Raw genomic sequence first — 17514 nt, forward strand, 5'->3', positions numbered from 1 at the left:
TCATAAAGCTGTTCGTAAAGTTACGAACAACTTACGAACGACTGGTGACCAGTTCTAACGTGCTATACTTACCAGAATCTCAATAATTCAGAACAAGAACTGATCACCAGTCGCTCGTAAGTTGTTCGTAACTTTACGAACAGCTTTATGAAACAGGGCCCATGATTTGTTCGTGAGATATAAACACAGATTACACACACAAGATGAAATGAAAAAAGGGAAAGGTGACAAGATTCAGTTTGTGTGTGGTACTCTTGATCTCTTTATTTCACTTCCCATGGATGATTTCTTTTCTTCATAGCAAGGCAATTTTTTCTTTTTAGTCTTCAATGCACTACATAACGAAAGCCCTACAATAATTAAAAAAGAAAAGAAAAGAAGAAAAGCGGACAGCCTTGCACTGGCTACTGATCCATACAAAGCTACACAATATATAATACACTTTATGGTGCTCATACAAAATCAAGGAGTCATATATATAATAATAACTATATATTCTTGGAACAGATAAACATTGCAAACATGTGGCATGACAACAGTTCATTGAGATTAGTAGAAGTCTGAAGAACATATGATTTTTTTTTTCTTTTGTTGCTGTTTCCTTTACATCACAAAACATTAAACTCTGCATGTGCCACAGTAATTGATATCAAGATACTTACGGAAGCATCGATTAATGACCATTTGGATTACATGTACAGTATAACCTACCATCTCACTTGGTATGCGTGTGCGATTGCATGTGCATGGGTTTGTACAGGAGACAAGACAACGCGGACAAGGGGACAAAATAAATACCGAATGTCCACATGCAATCTCACTAGACGCGGCTTGCACATCGACGGAAAAGGTACGCGCGGCGGCTGGAAGCGGGATGTGCAATTTTGTCCACTGACACTTTGATGGTCACACAGCTGGTGTGATACATCCATTCTCACAATCAATTTGACGTCAAAGTGATTACGCACTTTTCCCCTTTGAAATGATTTGGTCACTAAACAACATACGGCCAAAAATAGAGAAAGTTAAAAGATTAATCATAATCACCATGAAAAAAAAGAGTTGATATGTACTTTACATGCTACTTTGGTGAGACAAAAATATCCCACCCGGACCTCTGAAACAAGTAACCACGTTGTGCCAACGTGGCCCTGCAACTTCTGTTTGAAGTCTTGATTACTATAAAGAATATCACTTTTCTTCTTTTCCTGTCTGTTTAGCAGAACTGCAAAACTATTTTGAGCAAATAGTTGGGATGTCTTATGTTTTGTTTGTTTCTTTCTTTCTTTCTTTGTTTTTCTTCATAGTAAAGATTCTTGAGGTCTGGGGTCACATGACATACAAGTCACGGTTTTGAAAATTGGCTCTCAGAAAGAAAACTGTGAATTCAAACGGGGCCTAGGTCGCTAGACCATGCCCAGTATGAGCTGTGAGTGGTTATTTAACCGACCCATCACAAAGCTGACAAATCACAAAATCTGAAGGGAAAAAAAAAAAGATTCTATGCAAAAAATGTTCCTGCTAGAACTGCTGTGTGTGGATTCCAAACGCTACCACATGCTTGATGTATGAGAAGGGCGGTGCCCGCTGGTGACAATTTTATCTTTCATCCTACAAAACAGAACATGCTTTGATCAAATACATACACATATTACCCCCACCCTTGGAAAAAAAAAAAAGACAAATGAGGTTTACTGTTTCACACATATATCCATGCCTGATGCGAAGTCAGTCAGTTCCAACATGCATGCGTATCCTGGAGAGTTTTGCCTACAAGTGCGCAGTGACAAGCTACCGTCCATATCAACCTGCTGAGACATGACTGCACTTCTATACTGGTTAAGTGGAATGCTGATTTGGTAATTGAATCGCTGCCTCCGTAGGGAGGCCTGACGTGGAAACAGCTTGGGCAATGTATGTGGGGCAATGTATGTGGGGCAATGTATGTAGGTGGGGGATCATATGGATGTACACATCCATAAAAATGTGCACAAATATGACGGTAAAAAGCAGTTTTTTCCACTAAAGATACATTACGCAAAGCTAATGGCAAAATGCAGAGCTGATACACAATCATTTACTTTGACACCAACCCCACCCCCCTTTTGCTTTCATCAAGCCCTGTCAATCATTACATTGAAAGTGTTAGAACAAATCTATGCCTGCTTTCATTGAGTACACTGAAACATTTACAAAAGCAAAACACTCATAAATATACATATTCTTGTGTCTCTACAGCAAACTTGAGTCACATATAAGTTGCAACCTGAAAGAGAGTGAACTAAGTTCAGAAAGGGGTTTTAAGAGCTCCTACATCGGTGCTGTGAAATTGGAAACGTCTTTTGCCCACAAGAAGGCAGATGACACTCCCAAATGGACTCGCATCCGCACTGACGACCAGGACATAGAATTACAGGGTTTGAAGAAAAGGAAAAAGTATGTCCAAAATAGTCTAATCGTATGAGATCTCATTTGCAGGGGATTTGTAGGAAGGCGTATGGAAAACATGGAGTTAGAGGTCCAAGTTGAGTTGGTAGAGGCATCATGCATTGGCGAAAAAAAGAAAAGAAAAAGAAAGAAAGATATACATGTAGTAACAGAATAGATGATACTGTGTCCCAATAAAAATGTGAAAGGACATTTGGGAACTACTTTTAGTTCTATTCATGGACACCACAGTACTTTCGGACAAAAATGGGCAGATGCTCGTCAGGGTGGCACATATGTTTTGAACAATAGACATAAGAAATACTAAGGGCCTGGAAAAAAAGAGAAAAGAGAACTTCTACCTCAAAAAGTCATGTAATTCTATAGCATAATCACTTGGGTCATCGAGTATTTGTTAGTTCATACTAAAAAATATAATAATAAACAAACCCACCCATTAAAATACAGACTGTGAAGATATCATAGCAGTTTTGGAAGTAAAGGTAGTCATTAGCAGAGGTCTTAACATGACAATGTTTAGTGCAAGTGATGTCTCCTTTTCTGTATCTTCTGACAACTAGCACAGCAATATAAAAGAGATGTTCAAACTATTGTCATATACATCTGCTTTGCTCTTTGCCGAAACAAATCCTGATACCAATCTCACTTTTTGCCAGAGTGTAAGGAATCGCAATATGTATTTCAAATGTTGTTGTTTGCTGTGCGTCTGTGGGAAAATAAACACAAAAACAAAAACAAAAAAAGACAGGAGAAAAAAGGTAAAGGATCCCAGACTGTTGAAAAGGCAAGTATGTAACTTACAAGATCTGCCTTAGATGGTACAAAAACACTGACACTAAGCTTCCAATGCAAGCTGCTCACATCAGTTTTATGCAGTGAGGATATCATATAGCTCCATAGAAGTGACATTCCTTTCAATCCAAGACATTTCTGTTGTTTTGTCTATCTTGTTTGTGGACCCACTTTGCTCATATTTCTCCTCACCTAACCGTTCCCATTTCCAAACAAAGCTGACTATAACCACCAGCGCTACATGCCAAGTACATGTCATGTGTTTGCAGTAATTTGTAGGAAAACATGTTCAAACATCTTATCAATTCTTCCTCTCTATAAAAATACATATTAAACGCTTTTTTCATAATGAACAAAAAAATGTCTTAGGCTACATCCATCAAAAGTACACGATGATTAAGGGGGTGGGGGATTATAAAGTAATGTTTAAGACCACACTTCTTCACATAAGCCAAATTTCCAGTGCTATATTCTTAGAAACATCTTATTTCTTCAAACAAACAAATTAATCCACTAGAGCTAATAATATGTCATGAAAATATATATAATAAATGAACAGAATGGGCAATAAACTTACAACTGATAAATTGTGATGCTCTAAATCACTTGGCGAGCATCACATGAGCATTATAGTGAGAACACACAAAAATGAACATTAATGATACATGCCTGAGTGTGGCTGTTAACAAAATCACTGCTACATTCTATCAAAATGTACGGGGATATTTACTGGTATTGAGTCATCGATACAGGACTATTCACACTTACACTGAAATGCTAACTTGAGAAGCTTTGCACAGAGTTTTCCCCAAACGAACACACATACTAAGTACTCACACATTTTGCAAGTGCGGATCTGGTTGCATGATAACCTGCAGTCATCCAGACTCTAGCAATTTAAAAACTGAAGCATGCCTACGGGCACTTAGGCCACTGATCGTGTCCTGTTCACAATATCGACAAGAGTACAAATAGCCAGCCGGAGATAGGCGGAATGAATCACCTACACGAGTGAAGCGCGTGCCAAAAGAACCACTTGATCTCGAGGCACGCAAGAATTTAGATTAGAGTGTGAACGGTGAAGTGATTTACTTCTCGTAGTATTTACAAGTGAGGATGGCCCTCGCAACAGATTATTGATACTACTGACATGCATGCATGTGATCCTATCCCATAGCATCCACGAGTCTCCCCTACGCCTGGTGTCAGCAACTAGCTCGGAAGCCATAAAGCCACGCTGCACTCTACATTTCCTGCATTAGGTGGTGTCATCTACCAATACTATACTACCACTATCAACACTATCTTTCGGAAGGTTTTTTGGGGAAAAAAAAAGTGCCCATTAATACAGTTTTCATCAAACCTGTGTAGTATTGCAACAAACGCGATGAACATCTGGGTACAAAATTCTGTACACTGGTTTGGTTTTGCAAGCTCGCGTAAAATTCACCAAAGTGGGCGCATGACTATATAACTAATTAGTCGAGAAGTGCAATGTCCTGATCTGGCGCATTTCTCTATAAAAAACAAAAACAAAACAACAACAACAAAACACAAAACAAAAACAAACAGAACAACCTCTCACCGTATGCACACAATGCAGGCACACACAATCGTGTCGCACAGTTCAGCGGCAAGCAGTGCCCCAGGTGCGACCTTGCATTTCGGAAGGCGCGCCCACCGCCTTGGAACATTGCAGACCCATTGGGGAAGAAAATTGACAGTCGTGGAAAGGTACAATAGTGATACAAAAGGACACCTAAAAAAAAATCAGAGCTGCTACATCGTCTGTGGTAGGACAGGATGGCATAGCAAGAACCCTGGCAACAATGCGCTTTAAAATTTTTAAGAGATATTTGGGATGACAAAGAGGGAGGGGGGAGTAAGACACCCTCCCCCTCCCCTCTTTTCTTTTCTTTTTTTTTTTACTATCTTATCTTTACAACATGAGAATGCTAAATTACAAGTTTAAGATGCTGTTATACACATGTGTTTTTGTCTTTTTTTTCTCTCTCTCTTTCATAGTAAAGAAAAGGAAAAAGAAGTAGGATAAGGAGTGTGAGGAGCTGACAGTTCTCATTTTTGGTTGAGATTCTTGCCGATGTCATAATGAAGCGGCTGCTTCCAGTTGAACTTGGCTCTGGTGATGGGCAGCTGTCGTCGCAGGGCCTTGAAGGTCGTGTCTGACATGGTGAGGTAGTCTTCGCCCAGCGTCCTCTGGTACGTGTACTCCTCGTTCTTGATTGCCTTGAGCAGCTCCGCCGCCGTGGCCTCGGCCGTCTGGCAGGGGGAGAGAAGGCACGAGTAAGTTCAGTGGGTGGGCGAATGAATAGATAAACAGATAGAAAGTTACAGCCATATATGCACAGAAAGACAAAGAAATGGTTGGATAGATTGGCAGAAACATGAATAGATAGACAGATATGTACACAGACAGATAGACAAATGGATAGATAGATAGATAGATAGACATAAAGGTAGATGGATGAAAAGATAGAGATAAATAGATTGACAAATAGGTTGATTAATAGATAAACACATAGATAGGCAGATAGATAAGATAGGTAGATACACAGACAGATTGATAAGTAGACAGATATAGACAGATAGATAGATAGATAGATAGATAGATAGATAGATAGATAGACAGAAAGATAGGTAAATAGAAAGACAGACAAACAGACAGATTGACAGAAGTAGGTAGGGTTGCAGGTCACTAAATGAATGGATGGAAAGATAGAACTCCAGCCATTGAATGTCACATTTTTCCATCTGCCTTGAAAGAATTAGAAGCTAGGGTATCTTTTCAATGAAAACTAAAATCTTTGCACAATTTTTTTTTTTTTTTTTTTTTTTTTTTTGTGCAGGGGGGGGGGGGGGGAGGGGGCGTAAAAGACCAATTAATGACAGGATGCTCAGGCAAGCAACATTCTTTAGGAGAGGAAATAATACACTGTAAATCATGCATCCACATCACATCCAGCATAGTGTCTTACAGGGAACGTGGTAACCAAAGTACAGGCCTTGTGATTGTAAAAATGTACTCCAGGTTCTGTAAGCTAGGTATTGTCTCCCAGATCAGAGGTGAAGAAAGAGCTACAGATGGGATTTAGAGCCATTGCACTGTTGCGCCCCGTCAACTAGCATGTCTGTGCTTCCCACAAAATCATGAGATTTACCATATGAACAAGGCCCTCATCTACAGTTTGTTTTGATTTTACTTATTTTGACCAGTATTGGTGGTGAACAGTGTTGACCTGTAACAATCTCTACACAAATGGAATATCATCCATTCAATTTCTATCCATTACACCATATAACATCACTATTTGGCCAACTGGTACACCGAGTGAAAATTATTAATTGGCCAGAAAATGACACAGTAGCTATTACGAACTTTGGTGACCTTTGACATAACAGTAAACTCTTTTAACCCTGTCATTTCAGGAAATCGACTGTTGATCTGTTTCCATCCTTTGAATGGTAACATTACCAATGGACACTCCTAGCTAAGCTATGGCTCAAGAATTACACTTTTAACCACTGTACAATAATCTTTGACCTTTGCCAAAATCACGTTCATGCAAACAAGAGCAAAGTTGATTTCTACCCTGCTCATCCCCTTACATCATTGCTGGAAAATTCTAGCTGAAGTATTGGCCAGAAATTACCTCTTCAAAGCAAAAGCATGTACAGTGACCTTTGAACCTGACCTTTAACCTTTCACCAGTAAGTTTTACATACATTCATAGATGAAGTCACAGCTGACTAACGTCATTTTTACACAATGTCCGGTCACTTTTGGCCTTCGGAATGTTGCCTACAATCTAATAAGCGCACCTACTCCTAACATAGCATACTTAGGTCTGGTACCACAAAAATCAATTGAGTAATTTTTCTCAAAAATCACAAGAATAAGATGTGGGATAGATAGCCTGCACAGATGGACAACCCACAAACATAGTGTCACGGTACCCTTCAAGGTGGAGGCATATTAGTAGATTAGTGCTGAGACTCACCGTGACCTCAAGTGGAACCTTGACCTCCTTGTGACTGACCAGCTGGACGTTGCCATCTTCGTAGTAGTGCACCTGGACTTTGATGAGGCCTACCGCTTCTACCGACCCTCCTGATGGATCAAAGTTCAATGACCACTGCGATCGCCAACGGCCATTCCTGCAAGTTCCACGGATGAGAGATGATTCAAGATGTGGAAGTACACAGGATGAGGTCATAATGTGAAAAAAATATGGCTTCCAATTCGGCCGATGTACCTCCAAGCACAGCGCTCACTTAAATAATTCAATCCCATCCACAGTAAGGTATAAAATGTCTGGCATCAGATGATGAACTAAACTTAACGTTTCACGGAAGCAACTCTTATGATCACATATCAGGTACTTATAGTACAATAGGTCTTGTGCAATGACGGGCTCATTCAAAGAAATCAAAGCCAAAATATAAATGTGGATCGAGTGAAAGCAGCAATACTAGTAGAACACATCAGTGGAAGTTTGAGGGAAATCAGATAATCTATTCACAAGTTGAGAATTTCAAAGTTTCAGAGCCTTATTGCTGGATAAGGAGAATACTACATTTCATTACGTTATTTTGGACAATATTAAGAAAATATGAAGAAAATTTAACAAAATTTCACTTGATTAGCATTGTGGAAGAGCACTTCACTTTCCTCTTTCAAAAAGCAGGGGGAATCATATTACCCTTCACTAGGATGTCAGTAACAAGTCGATGAAATGTGCACTTTACATGAAAAATGACATTTTTGAAAAAAGAGAAAAAACTAGATACTGTACGAGCTGAAATTTTCGCGTACAGATATTTTCGCGGATTGCTATCTGGAGGACATTTTCACGTGTTGTTAATTTCGCAGTTGCGAGGGTCTTACTGAAGTAATTTATTCGCGCGTTGTTATTTTTGCGGGCTGTTATTTTTGTGGTTCAAAGGCGAGACACGAAATTCGCGAAAATAAAACCACCGCGAAAATTTCAGCTCGTACAGTACGACAAACGAGAAGAAGATCTAGACTGTTGTCTAACATGGTCAGATTTCTAGTAAAGTCTGGTAGTACACAGAATAAATGGTGTAGGGAGAGACTGATTTACCAGTAGTTATGTGGCTGGAACATGTGATTTTCAATGCATGCTACCAGGTTGATCTTTTTGTCTGCGCTTTTCCCAAAGACCTGCAAAGAGACGGGAGAGAAGATGCCAGTTTTATTAATTTCAGCATGTTTTGACAGCTATGTTGACAGTGTAAAAAGTGGATGATCAGGTAAAGGAAACATACAAATATACACCAGTACATACCTAATACAAAAACATGCATCTATCAGTTTTGAATTAGAGTACATCGACATTTTTTGCTGTGCTCAAAGGCTGAGGTGCAATGAAAGAAATTGTAGTGAGCGCATAAATAAGACCAGTATGCACTTCTTAATAATGAGGCTTTATGATCAGTCATCTAAAGTTATGACTGAACTCCTTAAATGCAATCTAACTCACTGGATGATAATAGTATCAGTTGTCCATAAAATCAGAGTGCTAAAGTCATCCTCATATGCTGTTGTTAATCAATTAAAACAATGGCAAAATGATTGATGCTACCAATAAGAAACCTCTCTTTGAGTGCTTTATCTTGCCAAGAAGTGGCTTGAAGAGGCTCTGGCACTAACCAAAGCATCTCGCTCCGGGCTGAGCACAGGATTAGTGTTTTCGAACTTATTTCCAAATGCAGCTGAACACATGCCAATGAATGGTAGTATGCAGACAGTGTATTCACATTTAAGCAACATTTCACCACTTGTGTTTCTTTCTGTCCCATATCAGACATATTCGTGAATGGATTTGGCTGAACTGTTGAGATTCTGCATTACATATGCTCCATCCCTTGAGCCAGCCTTGCAAAAATATGATGAAAGATAAAGCATCACAAACACAGACTGTGGTTTCTGGTACTTCATGGATTATGGTGTCTCCCTCTTGCTTTCTTTGTTTTGGCATCTCACAGTATTTCACTGTTGGCCATTAATCGCATGACACTGCACGATCCTGGTTCAACCAGTCAGGACCTGCTTAAAGGTAGGGGATACCTTTTACAGAACTCCCAAAATGCAGCAAAACATTAAATATGAACCTCAGGGGACTTGTTTAGGCCACTGCTTAGAAATTTGGAAGCCAACAGTTATCTACAATTTGAATAATGCACAAAACTCAACTACTCAGTAGTTCTGTGTGTCAGCCACACTTAAGCCTTTTTGTTGCAGTCTTCTGTATTTTTTATCTATAAACACAAATCTAAAAGTATAAGAGCTGATGTAATAACATATAGAGTGTGTGGCAAGAATGTATATAGAAATGTTTGTAAGTTTGGATGAACTTTATTCACAAAATATACATGATGGACACACGTGCAGTGCATGGGTCTGCAAAGGTAGCCTAGTAATGTACTGGAATTTACGGTGAGCCCCGAAAAGAATTCAATTCAAAATCTAACGGTCAATAAAAATGTACTAAATGTTACCTTCCACTTTCAATACTTTATGGGAGTTTCTAAAATGATACTCTCTTCAACATACCATTGTGTTTATACAACTCTTCATTTAAGGCATGCAAATGGGATTCCCTACCTTTAAAAGATTATCACACACCGCAGTCACATTGGCAAAACACAGTGGAGTTTAAGTTTGCAAAGCTTAAGATCTTGAAGCTTTTGCCAGGGTGACCACAAACTTCCCAAAGACTCCTCATGAAACTTCTCGCAGAACTTCCCACTCAAACTTGAAACATTTCCTGGACCCCCGCCAATCTTCTCTCAGTATGGGCTGTCTGAATGCTCGAGCTGGAACTTTGCAAAGTTTGTCATGTGACCAGTCCACCACCTGTCTGTGGGTGGTACCTCCCAAAAACTCTGTCTATGGGATGTAAGTGTGTGCATTGTTCCATCACAATCCTTACCCGTCAGATGGCAAGCACTTTCTTCTTTGTTGTACATGCACAACAGTGACCCTAGCCTGGAGAATTAAAACATCGAAAAGTTTGGCTGCAAGTGTGGATGGACAAGATAACCTTGCGATGACTTCTTGAAGTAAAATTTTCGGGATGTTTTGCCAGTGTGACCGTGGCTTAAGAATCACGGCTGCAGTTGCTCAGACACACAAAACAAGGGTGAACTCACGGTACTGTTTCCGTTTGGGTAGTGCTCCTTGGTGTACTCTCCCACGGACTGCTCGAGGGCGCTCCTCCACGGTTCGGCCGCCTGGTCCACGGTGGCGGGCTCCGGGTCCCTCGCCTCTTTCCTGAGGTGGTCGTACTTGAAGACCTGCTTTGAGCACGGGTCCAGGAACGAACCATTTGGCGTTTCATTGAAGGGTGTGATTAGGCACTGAAAGGGGAGAAGGAAGAACAACAAAATCTTTTTTTTTTTTCAGTCAAGAAATGGTACAATTAATCCAATCTTTACCATACAGAATTCTGTAAAAAAAAAAAAAAAAAAAAAAAGATTTTTAATGATAATCAAGTACTGTTGTTGTTGGTCTTATCAGAGAACATGCATGCAAGCTCTACTTGAGAAGAGCTTAAAGGACAAGTTCACCTTCATAAACATAAGGATTGAGAGAATGCAGCAATATTAGTAGAACACATCAGTGAAAGTTTGAGGAAAATTGGACAAAGTCTCCACAAATGTGGACAAATTCATGACCAGTTTCATGCGTCCTGTTGAACATAAACACTATTTTGTGTGTGATTTATGTCTAACGATACATACAAGTATGAAATTCCTATTATACATGACAGGGCCGAAGCCTGATGATCAAATCCCTAAAACCCCCATTCCACATAGGGCAAGACCTCTGAAAGACCACTGAAAGACCGTAAAAATGAGCTGATCTCTCAATGATCTTCCAGTGAACTTCCAATGATCGCCGAGGTCGTTCATGGTTCTTAAGTGATCTTTCAGCGAAATTCGCATGGTCTCCATGGCCTTGAAGATTTGTAAACGGTTCAAAATATTCTTTTGGTGGTCTTTCAAGGAAACGGTCTTTCAGAGGTCTTTCAGCAGTCTTTTGGGGATCTTTCAGTGAGCCCTAACAGGTCTTATGAGTCTTTCAATTATCTCTCGACAGTCTCTGAAGACTTGCCACATTTCTTGGAAAAGATCACTAAAAAATCATTACGAGATCATTTAGGGATCCTTGAAAGACTGGTCTCTCAAAGATTTTGATCATTGCTCTTCTGAAAATCTCAGGGAGTATTTCAAATGATCTTTCAGTGATGTCTCAATAGTCTTCTTACTGGTATCTCAATGAACTTTTGGCAATCTCTATGGTCCCACAGAGATCTAAACGAAGTTTGCTGGAAAATCATTTTTCTGGTCTTTTAATGACCTTTCCAGGTTTTGTTTGTTTGTTTGTCTGTTTTTATTTTAGAGCCATTCCACATAGAAACTGTTTTTATCTGGTCTGTGAGACTGCTAAGGATTCTGCCAATTTTAACCCCCTGTTCAGACGCAAGCCAGTTTATACCAAAATTCAATAAAGAAACGACGCATAAAGAATTATCGTATAGCCAACAGACCGTTCAGATGCTAATTTTTACCGTTCCAGAAAATGCATAGATGTGCGATTTCTCACTGCGCATGTTGTTATATGAGTGACAGGCAAGGTCACCTTTCGTGCACGCTCCCATTAAGCCCCCCCCCCCCCCCCAGTTATACCGTTCTACACTGTATGGTCGCCATACATTCGGACGCACAATGGACATGATGGAATGCCGATTCGTTATTGAGTTCTAGTTCGAAATGATGCTCTGACCGTCATTTTGCTATATGTCATTTCGTTAGTCAGCGTTCAGATGTATAAATTCATCGAATAGCTATACCGTTCTAGTATAAATTTTTTGCGTCTGAACACCCTCTTAGTCTCTCAGTGGTCTCTCAAGGGTCCCGTCATGTGGAATGGGGGCCTAAAGTATACAGCTGGGGGGGGGGGGGCAGTGGGAGTGGAAACACAAACTTACTGGTTTGTCTGCTCCATCTACAGTCACTGGTGTGAATTGGTCCTTGTTGTATCTTGCAAAGGCACTGCAAAACAAAGTTTGTTTGCGAGAGAGAAGAGAAGTTGGAGAGTGAAAGTGAGTATTAAACAATATTAGACGCATTCAATACGAGAGGAGTGTGATATTTTTAAACAAGACTTTTTTTTTTAAATAAATATAGAGGGATGTGATAGAATCATTCATTACAGTTCATTCAGATTGGCAATGATGGCCTTATGAGACTAACATGCACTAAAGCTATTAATCACACCACCACAGCTACCATGTTGCAAGGTAAATTCAATAGGTCCTCCATTGTTGACATGTTGTAGACACAATCTTACATTTTCATTTTTGCTTTTTAAAACATGGAATAGAAACTTTACCTAGAATTCTGTCAGGAGTCAATTGATTACATTGCTAATGCACTGAACATATATTACCTTTGTACTTTCCTTTTGAAAAAAAAAATTGTGTTTGAGTAATAATAAAAGCAAAACATCTACCAGACATGTTTACACATATGCTTGCAGTTCCCTATTTGCCTCTCTCGTGATAATAATTCCATACACAACCCCAGGGGAGAGTTACAAGACGATACATTCTTGCCTTCTGGGATTTGAACATACATGTATAGGGCTGTTACCGATATGACCATTCGGCAACAGTATCCACAAATATCAAACATCAAGTTCCATTTAAACTCTGTTAGATCTTTTTGTGAGAGTATAGTGAAACTTTGACCTTCTCTTTTCTTCTATTCAAAAGTCAGTTTCAACAGGGAGTTGGATTTCCCTTTATAATGGCACTTGCAATAAGCTCAAAATGGTGGCATGGTTCATGTTTAACGACTTTGTGTAGAGCACTTTGGATGAGAACCCGAAACTCTCATTAAATGCACTCCTAAGAAGGTCATAAATTCCATATCACAAGTAAAACAGCATGGCACTTCCTTCCCTTTTCAGCCCATGTCTTTGGAATGTTCTGGTACAGTAACTGTAATCTGCAGAAGATTACTTTAACCACTGTTCTTTAACGCTTGGCCATAAAGCATAAGTCAGTTTCATATCATATGGACTGTGTGCAAACAAATTTGCCACAGACCAAGTGTCAACAAAATCTACCAATAATGATGATATTTTGAAAGACGGGGTTTTTGCCACATCTATTGTTTTGACCTTTTATGCACTCACAAAAAGGGAAAAATGTATTCATGCATGTTGTTTGTCATATTCTGTCATATGATTGCTCACTAAAAGTGAAAGGAGCAGCATTTTGTCTGTTATTTCCCTCAAAGTGCACAGGGATAGCACAGAGGATGTGCAAAATGATGTTTCTTTTCTTCGACGAAACTACATGTATCAAGAACTTGGAAAGGCCAAGTAGAAGAATAGAGTGAAAGCTGTCAGTTATTGTGTCTGCATTGCCTGAAAAAGAAAGAAAGAAAGAAGTGTGGATAACACAGTATGTTGTAAGTGTCTCTTTGATTGGTTGACAACCATGATAGTATAAACATCTTCTATCAATGAGCATGCTTAAGGACTGCATGTATACACAATATATGTATAATGCATTGTGAGTCCAACACTTTGGTAACTGGAACTACTATATCACCATGAGTGGTTGAATTGGTAATCAAGAAAATAATTTTTAACAACACTGAAGGAAAGAAAAATATTCAAATCATCCCTTTTCCAGGAAAAACTTTAAATAGTGAGTTTGCACATCAGTAAATGATGATAGATGCCTCATTTGTGTTATGGGAAAGCACTATTTCTTAGAGTTGTTTATTTCGCCAATATCACAGAGAAAAACAAAATGAAAAATACTGCGTTTGAGAGTGGGTGACATATTTGCCAAGAGATTGGGGATAACACAAATGCATGTACATAAACACATGTGCACACCATGGCAGATCCAGGAATTCCGTAAAGAGGAGGCGCCTTTACAAAATTAAGGAGGGCGCACGTGCCCCCCCCCCCCCTCATTTTTTTCTTTTTATTTCTTTTGTTTCCACAAAAAAATGAAGATGGGGCGTGCGTCCAGTGCACCCCCCTCTGAATTCGCCATTGCACACACACATCACACATGCTATTCCTTCTCTCTCCTGCATACAGTCCACTGACTTGCCATGATGTGAGCAGTGCACAGACATTCACGAGGCACCCAGATGTTCAAGTGTGATCACATACTGGCGACACATTTTCGTTCACTGCAAGAGCGATTAGGCACATCTCTGCATTGTAACCGTTCAAACTAAAAAGGGCATTGGGTGCGGGCATCGGACAAGCGATTACTGGAGTTGTTTTATCAATTACCCAGACTCCTAGCTCTTCCAGCAGACGCCCTCTGCATGCCCCCTCGTAGTAAGCGTGACAAGCGAGGGCGAGAACACAGTACCAATCAAACTTCAGCCCCGAAGATGTATCGGCTGATGTATTCTCTGTGAAGGTTACACCTTGAGCCACTGACAGGGTTTGTTGTCCTCGTTTTCAAGGGGAATTCCAAGCATTCGATTGAGCATGTCGATGGCCGGCACATCTCCGCGCACCAGCAAGGCATTGCTCACCATGAATTAAAAACCTAAGCATTTTCCATGACCCAAGAGTTGATATCAAGGCTAACTGCCGCTTGTAGTAACACATATTCTTGGAACCTATCATGATAATGTGAATAAAATGCTTCCTCTCTGAACTGTACTAATTGCAGTGACTAATGCATGTAAGGGAGCTGGGTCCTACGACAGAATACCATTTTTTTGCGTCTTTCTTTTTTGCAACCACCACTTCAATACAAGCGTGTAGTGTAGATGTCTGTGTGTGTATGTAGTTGTACGGAGTGTGTATGTATGTAATTGCGTACAGTAAATGCCTTCAATGGACAGACACACACAAAGACACACACATTGCGCTTTTCATAGACACACCTGCCTCACATTGAAACACATCAGAAATGGATTGAAGAACTGCCCAACAGTCAACAACTCCACATGGCCTTCCCTTATGACTTTGGACTCAATGGCTCAAATTCAAAAGGTTGGTTTAAACTTTAAAGACCATGGTACAAATTTAGACCATGGTCTAAAATAAACATGAAATAGGCGTACCATAGACATGCGTGTATTAATGCGTGTTTTCTACTGGAAGTCTGTTGGCGTACGAAATCTGTCAATCGTACTTATGCAGAAGAAATTTGCATAAACCATGGTTTAAACCATAATTTAAATTCTACCACCTTCGTGAATTCGGGTCTATGAGCTCATGAAAAGGTACAGAGGCTAGAGGTGGTGCAGCATATTGTGAGGAAGATAGTCTTCTAAAATGTGACATTTTCAGTACACATGAAGATTGCTACAATTCTTTCTTTTTTTCTTTTTCTTGTAATTGGTCAATTATGCCAATGTTGGTTGCTTCCTCTTTACTTTCACTAATACGTCTCAGATGATCTCTTATGTCAGACCATGCAAAGAAACAGGAAAAGAATTGCAGCATATGGTGCAGTGGTTTTACATGTACATTTGTATGTACATGTAAATACCCACAGGCTTTGACCTTTTGTTGTTGTTGTTTTAAAGGAAGAAAGACCTTTTCATTTGCATACACCTCAATCCATGTATCAGAGCAGAGGAGCTATAATACATCCTGTTAGGTGTGATAAAGCCAGTTACGCTTCAGCGACTCTCAAGCCTTGCATGATAACCTTTTTTTTTTTTCCTCTCTCTCTCTCTGGTGTGCACAGTCAATTTTTAGCAATCTTTTTATTGTGTGTCCTGCTCTCCAGAGCCAAGAAAATCAATCCTGGTAAATTTCCCTCAAAAGCAACAAAAAGTGATGACGGATTCAACAAGGAAGAAGAATATCCACTATGAGAGATGACAAGAAAGTCAGTAGACTTCTAAATGCAACTTTTTAAAGGCACTGTGTGCAACAATGCACCTTACTAGCAACAAGTCTTTGGATACTGCATAAATATGAAGTTACCAAGAAACGGATAATGTGGAAAATGCTTCAAATGCTTCATACACTTAAAATGCAATTTATATGGAAATCTGTGAGTGACTCAATTTACCACAAACTATGCACAATACCTCCGATGATAATTTTAGAATGAACCACATAGAAACAGTTCATTAGCATGGTGATGACTGCTCTCAGATCTACTGCTCGTAACAGTCTAATTCTAAAATTTGCTTTTTTTAAATTTTTTTTAAAATAATGGAGTCATGTTTTATGCATTTGAACATCATCATATAGCTCAGTCTGCAAAGTTTATCAATTTCTCAAATTAAGCCACTGGACATCAATGCTTAACAGTGTCTTTGCATTCTAAATCCTTTGCTACTTTCCCCTCTAACATCTCCAGTGGAGGGGGATCATCTCTCTAGATCTAACATGACTTCAGATTTAGGAATTCCACAGACTAATTTTCTTCTGCTGCATTCCATATAAGTGATACACAATGTAATACCATATCTTACTGTGGATACTGAATATTCAGCACGGGGTGTGGGGTTATTTTCATGTATTTTTTTAGTCCAAAAATGAGAGAAAAATTTAGAATTTAAAACTCTCAAAAGTACCCAACAAAATTAATGAGTAGACATGAAATGCTACTATTGTGTCTGTACGAGAAGTATTATGTCTGTATGGTGTAGCAGTGAACAGCATGTCTCATTCATTCCATAGTCATCCATCTCACTGCCACCCTTCCATAGTCAAGTTCTTATCGTTCTCTGGTTTCTTTCTCTCATCAAGATCTTCTGATACGCTGACAGCCACTTCCTGTTCCCGCTTCCTTTCCGTTCCCCCTGTCATTTATTTTCACCTCATCTCACGATATCAGCGATGTAAACATAAACAACACCGGAAAGTCACCAAGACATGTTTTGTAAACATGATGTACAGTGATGTATCAAATATGTAAATGTGTTGGATTGTTATACTGGAGAACAGTGAATAAAGAACACTTGCATTCTGACTCCAGAGCCAAGCAGTCATCCCTCCATCATTCTCCCACTGAGTCTAAGAGTCTTCTTCCTCCCCCACAAAACATAAAAATGGCGACGAGCATGTAGAATTGCTGCATGTACAACAGCTGCCTCAATCATGGAGGAAAGGGAGGAGGAGATCGACAAGGACAATAAGTAACTCCGAGCTACAGCTGAGACAAATAGTGCCCATGGCCCTTGCACCGCAACCCTCTAACAGACTGTGAAAAAAAA

The 17514-nt window shown here is 39.6% G+C and overlaps 1 protein-coding gene across 1 annotated transcript in view; it reads right to left on the reverse strand.

Moving 5' to 3' along the window:
- Nucleotides 1-233: 233 nt before the first annotated feature.
- LOC140246267 (F-actin-capping protein subunit alpha-2-like) overlaps nucleotides 234-17514 on the reverse strand; it is a 31665-nt gene continuing 14384 nt past the window's right edge. The window contains exons 4-8 of the mRNA XM_072325728.1: nucleotides 12276-12339; nucleotides 10435-10641; nucleotides 8364-8443; nucleotides 7260-7416; nucleotides 234-5520 (exon numbers count right to left, since the gene is read on the reverse strand). Of these exons, the coding sequence (XP_072181829.1) occupies nucleotides 5317-5520; nucleotides 7260-7416; nucleotides 8364-8443; nucleotides 10435-10641; nucleotides 12276-12339 (712 nt within the window). The 3' untranslated portion in view covers nucleotides 234-5316. The remainder of the gene's footprint in view (nucleotides 5521-7259; nucleotides 7417-8363; nucleotides 8444-10434; nucleotides 10642-12275; nucleotides 12340-17514) is intronic.

This window comes from Diadema setosum, chromosome 2 (genome assembly GCF_964275005.1).
Source record: "Diadema setosum chromosome 2, eeDiaSeto1, whole genome shotgun sequence".
NCBI classification, from domain to species: Eukaryota; Metazoa; Echinodermata; class Echinoidea; order Diadematoida; family Diadematidae; genus Diadema; species Diadema setosum.